General features: G+C 38.9%; 1 protein-coding gene across 1 annotated transcript in view; it reads right to left on the bottom strand.

Annotated features, from left to right (window-relative positions):
• The window catches only part of LOC109479438 (poly [ADP-ribose] polymerase 4-like), a 98929-nt gene that overhangs the window by 84885 nt on the left and 2732 nt on the right, over positions 1–11312 (bottom strand). Inside the window, exons 5-14 of the mRNA XM_019781403.1 lie at positions 10153–10290; positions 8623–8799; positions 7934–8097; positions 6755–6863; positions 6378–6406; positions 5890–5985; positions 3822–4005; positions 2472–2515; positions 1968–2086; positions 495–631 (exon numbers count right to left, since the gene is read on the bottom strand). Of these exons, the coding sequence (XP_019636962.1) occupies positions 495–631; positions 1968–2086; positions 2472–2515; positions 3822–4005; positions 5890–5985; positions 6378–6406; positions 6755–6863; positions 7934–8097; positions 8623–8799; positions 10153–10290 (1197 nt within the window). The remainder of the gene's footprint in view (positions 1–494; positions 632–1967; positions 2087–2471; positions 2516–3821; positions 4006–5889; positions 5986–6377; positions 6407–6754; positions 6864–7933; positions 8098–8622; positions 8800–10152; positions 10291–11312) is intronic.

Below are 11312 nucleotides of genomic sequence, written 5' to 3'. Positions count from 1 at the left end.
AGCGGGACCCTAGAGCTGTCACCGCTCCTGTTATTCCTTAGCGGGACCCTAGAGCTGTCACCGCTCCTGTTATTCCTTAGCGGGACCCTCTGTCACCACTCCTGTTATTCCTTAGCGGGACCCTCTGTCACCGCTCCTGTTATTCCGGAATTCCTTAGCGGGACCCTAGAGCTGTCACCGCTCCTGTTATTCCTTAGCGGGACCCTAGAGCTGTCACCGCTCCTGTTATTCCTTAGCGGGATTACCGTACAAGATTACTACAGATGTGCTTGCCTAATTTAATTAGGCCGGCTAGGTTCTGAATACATATGTAAATTTGTTTACCAAACGGCGGTCGGACGCGTCGCCGACATGCTCAAATCATACAAATGCCACAAAAATATACAGTACGTACCAAAGACTAACTGAGTGACTGGTCGAAAGCTCTAGGTGAGAGAATTTTTTTGTGTTGGAACAAAAGTTTTAACTTTAAACATATTTTTGTTTTTGTTTACCTGTGCAGCTAAGTCCAGGAGTTTTGCCCTGACATGAACAGACTTGAGTGGGACAGGCATCTCCTCCCCTGATTTGGAGATCAGCCCACCCTTGACCTTGTCCAGGGGGTCAGCAATGTTCTGGACATCCTCAAGGGCTACATGACAAAAAATGATTATATCAATACTAACATTTGTAAGGAAAAATGCATAATGTTTACCTTCGCATATGGTCTGCTCTTTTCTTACTCAAACACATTATAATGATAATGATAATGAAATAAGTTTATTGTACATTCATGGCACGACAGGCTAGGTACAGGTCAAGATATAGCAGACACATAACAAACGTATGTAGAAAATTGGAGACAAAAGATGCACTACTTGACTTAGACATACAGTACATACATAAGGAACATACATATATATTAGTATATATATATATACTAAGCTAATACAAAGTGTTCTAGTCAGTGAGCTAATATAGAGAGGTCAACTTCTTCTCGCTTTTTTGTACAGTGGAAAATGTGGCAGCAGATCATGTTTGTTATATGGTGACAGGAGTCTAAATCCCTCCTGCTATAAAATTGCAACATGATGTATCCCAACACTAGTTACCGTGGTAACAGAAAAAACATTTTTTTGGTTCAGGTCATTGAGGTCACTGTTTGCAGGAGAAGAAGAGGAAACGTAGCAAAAACAATATGTTTTCCTTCAGTAAACATAATAATGACATTTAATAGATATAAAGTCTTACATTGTAATACTTAACAGTATAAAGTCAAACTTGTCTAAGACGACCACCCATGGGACTGAGGAAAAGTGGTCTTCTTAGACAAGTAGTTTTCTTATTCCAAAAGCAGGGCAATAAGACAAGGCAGAGAACAAGAAAACCATAGCAAACTGTAGATAGCACTTTGGCAGAACATCTTGCTTCAAATCATATTAGTGTATTTTATGACAATTTTTTTCATAAAAATCAGCCTTGCAGCCTGTACAAAAACATGCTGAATAACACTGATTTTTTACAGTTACTTGTCTGACAAATACAAATTAACATTGCAGAACATATACAATCACACAAACAAAAACATTACAAAAGCCTCACATGGGCAATACAGTAAAGACCAGAGAGTCCTAAGAGTCTTACTGCGAAGACTCGTTGTACAGGCGTATTGCCCTGAGTAAGAAAGAGTTTTTCAGTCTTTTCGTATGGGCTGCTGGTACTGTAAGTGCTGTTCCATTTCTTATTTCATTTTCTTATTCCAAAAGCATGGCAATAAAACAAGACAGGATGACATCCCATCTATTGTTTTCAAATATTGTGACAGACAAGATATTATCTGCAATGGGCAAAATTCTGGTGCAACTTTGACCAAATATCCAACAAAAATTATGAAAAATTGTGGTTTTGAGCAGGTGCAGTATGTTCTGCTGACATGCTGACAGTCATATAATGTAATTAGTCATTAATTATTTTACAGCTGCACTTACAGATCTTGTTTAGATCCTGATCTTCCTCTATCTCCACTTCAGGTGTCAGCAGGTGCAGGTATGCAGCTTCATCCACAGGTGTCACCTGGTCACCTGGTAACGAAAACTCCACTAGATACCTGAAACAATCCGAAAATTTTCAGACTTGAAGTGATCACCTTTAATTTTAGTGTGTATTCCCACATAGTTAGGCCAACGTATTATAATATTTAGAGCTTTACATAAGAGACAATATATTGTAACAAACAGAAACGTTCAGCATATGTATACATTGCATGTACATGTATGTCAATATGACATTTCATATTCCTGTAGACTGTCATAGTTCTAGAATAGACTTAGTATCATAATTATATTCAATTTATAAGTACTATTTGATTGCTATGTCATTTTTGCCATACAGTATACCATGTACAACTGTTGAGCAATAAATTCCATTCATTCATTGTATAAGATGCCTAATATTGAATTTTTTCACAGAATATAATCATAGTACAAACATACCTCATTTTCTGCTGCTGAACATTGTAGATGACATATTCATTATCCTGAAACAAAAAAAAAACATTTTCAATATTCCACATAATGTGTAATAACTGTAACAGTTCTAGATTTGAATACCCTTATAAAAAAAAGAGTATAGATTCAAATGAGCATTGTTTGCTCCTGGGCTACCGACACTCCATGGAACTACAGAACTCAGTACAGTGCTGATTTATAAATGCTGCCAAAGGCCAGCATGTGCCGGCTTGTTACCCTCCATGTAATGGGGGTATTGTTTTTGCTCCGTTTCAGGTTTTGGTCTGATATCTGAAGATCGTTGAAAAGGAACTGTATGAAATTTGGCAGATTGATGGATGGGGCCTTGGAGATTGTGTAGGTTGACTTTGAGCCCCTGGTGATTGACCTTGGTACTGCAGTTTAATTTTTTTATTCTATTGTTGGCGCGTTATGGACTGTTTGTGCGATATTAAGGTAGCATGTAGTTGTTATTATTATGGTTTAGTGGTTTAAATTTGGGTTTCTTAGCTGTTTGCGTTTGATATTTACAAAATGTTTAACGTTGGTCTTTTTGTGTTGAATGTTTGGAAAATCTGGTGGATGGTTGGTATAATTTTTGGTATGTGGGTAGTTGTTGAGTCTGTGTTTTAGAGTGCATTAGCAGGTTGTCGTATATTTGTATTGCTTAATTTAAAAGGATTTCTACATTATCACCCCTATTTTATAGTAGTGTGGTCTGTGTTTGACCACAGTGTATCTATTTTTACCTCCTGTTTGACAGGCTATATATTTCTTTGGTCTGGTTGTTTTTGGGTCATTGACCTGCCGGCCTTGCTAATGTGGTGGTTTGTTTGTACACAACACCAACCTCGTTCATGGAGGGAAGATGTCTATTGCTTGTTGTAAAAGTTGCCAAATGTAATACCGCAAATTCACAATACCAGGTTTGTATTCGTGTGGTTTAGTTGCATTTTTTTATTTGCCCATGCACACTAGTTTCTGGGTTTTCAGACAATGTCATCCATAAAATTAAGTCAGTGTGGCCTAATGTGAAATATACACTCAGGCAAGCAAACAACCGGCAATAGCTCAATTGGTAGAGTGCTCGCTTTGTAACCAGGAGGTCATGAGTTCAAACCCCGGCCGGGTCATACCACTTTAAAAATGGTACACACATCTTTCTCTGCTTAGCACTCAGCACATATGAGAAAGAGCATTAAGAGCATTGCACAACTGTGTGTCGCCCAAGGGCTACAGAAATGGATATGGGCACCACCCTACGCTCTGCACAAGGGCATGGGAGACCTTTCCTTTTCCTTTCCAAGCAAACAAGCATTCTACCTATACATGTACCTTAAACTCAGAAGGAATGTCATCTGTGTTCTTGACTCCATGCACACTGTTGTACCCCTGTGGAGGTTGTGTGAGACTGGTGTCCTGTTGGTACACATCCTTACACTTCCCCAGGGCCACCTCACTCACAACCATGTACCTCCTACCTCTGGTCTTACTGGGGGAGGAGTACTTGGCACTGGTGCTGAGGAATGTAAAATAATTTAAAGGTAACAAATTAAATATCATCCCAGAGATGGCAAACTTCTGCACCATACATGCTGTACATTGCCTTATACAAATTTACAATGCAAGGCTCTAGCAAGAAAAGTTTATGTTTGGGAGGAAGTAGTAAGAGTGGTCACAAGCTGGGGGGAGGGGGTGGTCCAAGAGGCAAATTTTGCATTTTCAAGCCTTTAAAAATGCAGTTTCCAACATTTTGAGAAGCAAATCATGGGATTGAGAGTGGTTGGTGGTGGTTCTTTAGATGTTTGCCTATTTCTATCCAAGATTTCTGTCAATTTCGTCCATCAAGGTTGATGGATTGGTTTAAAAAATGTTCCATCACACGCCACAAAGTTGCTGCTATTGATGGAAAAATGGGTGCTGGCTAGAGCCCCGGTACCATGACTTGTTACCTTCAAGATTTTGTTTTCAGGTGTGTTTGTCTGTCTGTCTGTTTGTTTGCTTGTGTGTCCAAATACAGTCAAGTCTCAGGAAGTGAAGGGGAAATGGTGTAACCATAAATTTACAGGAAGATTGAATTGGAGGAGCACGTCGGCAGAACGTACTGCACCTGCGCGAAATCTGTAATATATTGTGCATAGCACTTCCGCAGAATGTCCTATATAAGGTTGTATTCGCGCATATAAGGTTAACACTCCGTCTGTACTTTCCAAATGTTATGTCGGAAAAAATATCGTCTGCAACAAGCAAAATTCTAATGCAACGTTGACCAAAAATCCAATGAAAACCGTAAAAAATCGGTATTCTGCGCAGGCGCAGTACGTTCTGCCGACGTGCTGATTGGAGGTCAGTGGAATATGCAGGGGGGTCAGCGAGAAATGAACAATGATGAACATGCAAGAAATTATTACACAACAACAACAACTCTAAATACATCATTTCAATATATCTTGTCATCTTTGTGGCAGAATAGAAATTTTACCCTGCAGTACAAAAGAAATCTGCAAGGGGTCACGCCCTATTCTAGAACTGAATTCTAAAATTGATGGAAGGCATTTCAGCACCATGTATCCAAAATTTTTTCAGAAAACATACAAAACAAATACCTATCAGGAAAGATATATTTAGGGATTTTGTTTCTAAATCCTTGTACTATTCTCTGCACCAGCTTAGTCAAGTTTATGGAAGAACATTAGGCCACGCCAATTTAATTTGTTGCTTCTAGGATTGCCCTGTCCATCTTTTTCTGATGCTCAATGAAAGACATATTTTGGCCCCAACGGTTGAAGAAAGTCCTTTTCTTCCTAGTTCTTAAAGTTTTTCAATGTAACAATGCATTTTTGTTTCATTAAAAGTTCAAAATCTATTGTTTTAGTTATAAACCAGCCTGGTATGTTCACTTCATGAGCTCATATTGTAACATTTCCGGCTATCATGGGATACCTTGGCCTGTTCTTTTTTTTTCGCCCTGTCGCATCATATTTTTTTGAGAAACAACAAATTAAATTGGTGTGGCCTTAGCAAGAACCCTTAGGCCACAATAATTTAATTTCTTGGTTAACGGAATCGCCCGCTTCATTTTTTTCTGATTTGAAAATAAAAATAAAAATTCAGAATCAACTGCAAAATGCTCATATTTTGCCCTGAACAGTTGAAAACAGTCCTTTTCTTCCTATATAGTTGTAACAGTTATTCCATCTTTCAATGCAACGGTATCATTAAAAGTTCAAAATTCATTGTTTAATTTTGAACCAGCCTGGTGTGTTGACTTCATGGCTCCTATCGTACCATTTTGGGCCATAATAGGATGCCTAGGCCTGTTTTTTTTTTTTTTTCACCCGCCCGCTACATTATTTTTCTAGAAAAATCCGTTAACCAAGAAATTAAATTGGTGTGGCCTTACCTTGCATCAGAAAAGTAGATGCCATGTCCCAGCATGCCTGCGTCTGTTCTGGTTCCGCCAAAGTCATCAACTACGACCTTGGGCAGCATCAGACCTCTGGACAACAAAGGTTTCAAGGTCATGTCAAAATCACTAAATTAATACAGATAATAATAAAGGGTTAACACTACAGTTAGTGTCCTGTTCCTCGTATAACGATATGGTCCAAAAAGTGGTCAGTGACAGTTATTCTTATAACTGACCACTTTTTTTTTCATTATTTTTCACTTATGTTACAGCCTGATGACCAATGGGAAATGGAGACTTCTTATTGGTCAATGCCGCTTAGCTATATGATAACGATGGTTAGATTGGAAATAAAGGTGTAATTATAATATTTGAGAATTTAACAGGTATAAAATGCATGAAATCTTGCATCAGATCTACATGTAGGTGTAGGCTTCAACAGGATTATATTTCATTCCATGAGTTGTTCAAGTTTTACATACCTTGACAAAATGCCAACAAAGTTCTGTGCCTGCAAAACACACAACATAGTAGGTTAAAAAAAGCTACAATCTATCTAATACAAAATTGTATGTATACTAAGTATATATTGAAATTGATTTAAAATTACATGAGTTTTGAAAGATTTGGACATAACCAACTGGTACATAATATTATTCCCAATTGGCAACAAAGAATTAAATTCATTGCTTGTTCGATTTTTAAAGAAAATACATAGCCAGAGTGGGTAACATGAAAATTAAAAAATAATACAATTATATTATTCAATTATAACTTATTATTAGTCATTATCAGATGTTTTAAATTAGGTTGATAAGTAACAAAATCTTTTTGATAAGACAAAAGAGAGATAGTATACCTGTGAGGAGTGGAACTTAGTTTGGATGTTCCCAATGGCAGAGGTAAACCCAGTTTCCTCCATGGAGCGGCACACTCGAAAAACACTCTCAACTTTGATTGGCGGAGTACTGTAACCAATGAGATAATTAGTACTTTAAGAAGTTGAACCTATCAGTAATATTTCATGCAATATTCATTACACATGAATATTCTTGGCAGCCTCATGCCACATCCAAGCACTCAGAGCACAACCCTGTCAATCAACTAAAAACCAAATCTCTGCCTACCCACTTTTAATCCTCACACTGAAGATGAAATACTGTATTTACTGTATCACTCACAGTATTTGTGGTATTTATATTGAGTTATATTGAGTTTCACAGTTTTTGTGGTCACTTCTGTCCCACGAATTTATCATTACCTTAAAAAAATTATTTGCCAACTTTCTTTCTTTCTTTCTGCACTTGACCTGATGTCCATTTTTCTCCGACTGAGAAATTTTGCTACCACAAGCATAAATTTTTTTATTTTATTCACATGGATTTTTGAGCATTAGATAGGAAGCACTTGTTGTGCTCATGTGAATCCGCTGCTCATAAAACATAATACAAATGCTAACATAAAGATGACATAAAGTATAACATAAACATAAAATAAAAGTGGCTGGCGCACCAATACCTATAGCATAACATTAATGAGATTGGTCAAATCTTCCAGAGTGGTGGATATAGTTAAACACAATATCAAAGATACGGCAGTTAGTAGGGTATGGGAGGGAGGGGCTACCTGTAAGAAGTCAAGTACATAATGTGGCGTCGTTTGCGTTGAGTGGGTCTGAAGGAAGCATGTTTTAAAGACGAAGACAAGATATAGATAACAACATTTTAGTCCTTTCAATATTGTAACATTTGCAGTGTAATAAATAGTGATCAGGTGTCTCATTTGGATGCCCACATTTGCACTCGGGACTACTGATACAGTGATGCTGGAATAAGTGGTAGATCAGCTGGCTGAAACCAAGCCCGAGTCTGGTAAGGTGAGTCACATGGTGTCCATGGCCGTGAGAATAGTGAGGATGTCTAGACATGCTATCAAAGCAAGACTCTAATTCATTTTTCACAAGCATAAATTGTTTCACAGTACATACAAACTCCCCTAAAATAGTGCCACCCAAAAACAATACTTCCTGGTTGCTCACCCATTTTCCTGGCTGGAGTGAATCATGGACTCCAGAGTACGGTAGTCTTCGCTGTCCCTGGCCAGTGATTGGATGTTACATCGGAGGGCGTGGTACCTAGCGACCGCGCTCGGATGGGAAGTCCAGCCTGTGGCCTCGCTTACACTTACCATGTCTCGAATCAGCTGGGAAAGGAACAAAAAATAAGGAAAATTAGGACAAGTTGAAGACAAAGGTTGCAACATCTAGTAACACCAGTTTTGATTATGTTTACCTTTGTAAAAGAAGTTTTTATGATTGTTTTTGCTCAGTTTCGTCTTCCTCTTTTTCTCTTCTCCAAACAGTTGAGGTCAATGACCAGAACCAGACGTCTGTCACCATGGTAACTAGTGTTGGGTTACATCATGTTGCAATTTTATAGCAGGAGGGATTTAGACTCTTTTGTTACTAGGCTATGGTTTAACTGAAGCCAAACATGTCTTGTTTCTAGGCTATGGTTTAACTGAAGCCAAACATGTCTTGTTTCTAGGCTATGGTTCAACTGAAGCCAAACATGTCTTGTTTCTAGACTATGGTTCAACTGAAGCCAAACATGTCTTGTTTCTAGACTATGGTTCAACTGAAGCCAAACATGTCTTGTTTCTAGGCTATGGTTCAACTGAAGCCAAACATGTCTTGTTTCTAGACTATATCTGCCTAGTACACTATACCTGACACATGTCCTGTTTCCGTGCTATTTCCCTCTTGTTCTTGATGGTGTCCTTGTGGTCAGGTCGGTGAGGGATCGCGCTGAAAAACTCGGAAGAAAGTTTCTGTAGCTCGTCATTCGGTGCCTTCCTTTCAACAGCCTGCTTCAGCTGAAGAAGTATTGCCTCTGCTTTTTCAATCTGAAAGGGAAGAATAGTTCAGTTAATTGACTTAATAATAACAGGTCAGGGCAATCTGAACGCCATGTACATGTACCTGACTTGAGGGCACTATGCACTGGAAAGGTATATATTAAGTGAAAACTTCATGCACTTGTGTCATTTAGCCTCTGTACACTTGAAGAAGCCACACAGGCGAAACCGGTCGTGTGACAAGCTGAATAAAAGTTCTAAATGGGAACTATGCGGCTCCAGATGTCGGTAGCTTTAGGAATGAATTCACTCTTAGACTACTATATATTTACTGACTTCTTCAGAAGGGTACAACATGTATGTCTTCAGTTTGGGTTTGTGGTGTGGGTCTGTATGTACCTCAATGTCATGTTCATAACTCAAATAGTTCACAGTGGATGGATATTTTTAATATTTGGTATGTGGGTAGCTGTTGTGAAAATGAAGGTTAAGTTCAAAAATGGTCCACCTGGCTTTTACCAATGGTACTACAGCAGGCTTTTTAAGCATTTTGTTGATTGTATGTGTTTAGCATAATGCTAGAAGCAGTAAATGGATCTACATGTATTTGGTAGGTGTGTAGCAGTATTGTACTTATGCAAGCAAGCTTCCAGTTGAACTGTAGCCTCTAGCAGAAACATTCTCAACTTCTAAAATAGGGGGGTTCTTGTATGGTAATGCACATGTGGTTCACAGTGGGTTCACAACAAGCAGTTATGGAAAGAAATTTGTTCAGCCTCTATACACTTTGTGACAGGCTGACTAAATATGTACAGGTGTAAGTTCTAAACAGGAACTATGCAGCTCCAGATGTCTGAGGGACGACTGCAGTGTGAAAGATGTCAGCTAGCATGAGGAATGAATCCACTGTACTATACTGCGGCAAAGTGGGGTTGTGTGGCACAATGGTTGGGCATTCGCAGCTCAGACCCAAGAGGTCCAGGGTTCAAATCCTGCCAAGTCACCAACCTTGTACCCTTGGAAAAGGCAATGAACACAACTTTCCTTACTTCACTCAGGTGAAAATGAGTATCCCAGAATGATCATTATCATGGCATTAAAGGAAAAAAACTTTTTTACGGCTCTCAGTGGCCAATATGAGATGTTGTCACATCCGTAAGGTGTTTTTGGCACCCAGACAGACAGATTAGCCTAAGAGGCTCGGTGGGCGTCACTCCACCGTATAGATGGGGAAGTCGTGTAAAGTGCCTTTCCCAAGGGCACAACGTCGGGCCACGGTGAGTATCAAACCAGGGACCTCTCGGTCCCGAGTCCAACGCTCTAACCGTTGCGCCACCGACGACCATTAAAGGAAAACCAACCAAATCTGTAAGTATTTGTGCATAAATAATACTAACTTACCTGGTCCAGGTTGATGTTAAGAACATCTCCAGTGAGTATGTGAGACAGGTTTCCCAGTGTCTCCTCCCAGAGTGAATCCACCAGACCTAACACACGCGGGGACACACTGGAGGGGCGGGCTTCAACCTCACGTAACATCTACATGGGTGGACAGAGAAAATTTTTACTATCATGAAAGTGTTGGTAGTTACATGTTTAAAGTTAAAACTTTTGGTCCAACACAAAAAAATCTCTCACCTAGAGCTTTCGACCAGTCACTTGACTGGTCTTCCTCAGTCAGTAGACTGACCCAGTGAAGCTTGTCACGTGGCTTCTTTGAAGTGTGACGTCATCTACCAGATACCTTTGACCCAGTGTTGACGTCACACTTCAAAGAAGCCACGTGACAAGCTTCACTGGGTCAGTCTACTGAGGAAGACCAGAGTGACTGGTTGAAAGCTCTAGGTGAGAGAATTTTTGTGTTGGACCAAAAGTTTTAACTTTAAACAGAGAAGACTTTTGTCAGGATTTCACTAGAACTTCTTACACAAGAAAGAAACAAGAGATCAGAGATTTTAGACTTCCGAGTGCATAAAATCCAAGATTAAGTGTTTCTAATAACTTCCTTCAAGTCAACCAATTATTGGCAAAATGTTCTGACAATGCAGTTTTAAATTAACAAAATTGATGTAAAACTGAAATGCATGAGGACATTGTCAGTATTATGTCAGATATACACTGTACTACAAGCACAATTATTAAGTATGTTTAATACAATCATTATTATAATAATTACTATTTTTAATTCACCTTAAAGTTTGTGCTTACTACTGACTTTATGATATACTAGTTTTGCATGACTGTATTTTTCAAATTGCATATAAAATATTTGCCAACATGCACTCTTGTATGGGTTTGAATCAGGTCACAAAAGTGTACATTTGCAGAAAGTATTTCCACATTTCAGGACAAATTATTGTGACATTCTGCAATATTGCAGAACATTGAAAAACTAGCATGTCTAGATCATGAGATATCAAAACCGGAAGTTCAGCTGCATTACCATAACAAACCGCTAGGGGGTCCAAAATCTAATCATTTTCAGGTCTCATCAAGACCTACCCACCTACCAAGTATCAAGACAACTCCATTTAAGCCTTCTTAAGTTATCGTGTCCCGTG

Source organism: Branchiostoma belcheri, unplaced genomic scaffold (genome assembly GCF_001625305.1).
Source record: "Branchiostoma belcheri isolate BF01 breed outbred unplaced genomic scaffold, Haploidv18h27 scaffold49, whole genome shotgun sequence".
NCBI classification, from domain to species: Eukaryota; Metazoa; Chordata; class Leptocardii; order Amphioxiformes; family Branchiostomatidae; genus Branchiostoma; species Branchiostoma belcheri.
The sequence above is the reverse complement of the archived record's forward strand: the minus strand, read 5'-3'. Positions and strand labels throughout refer to the sequence as shown.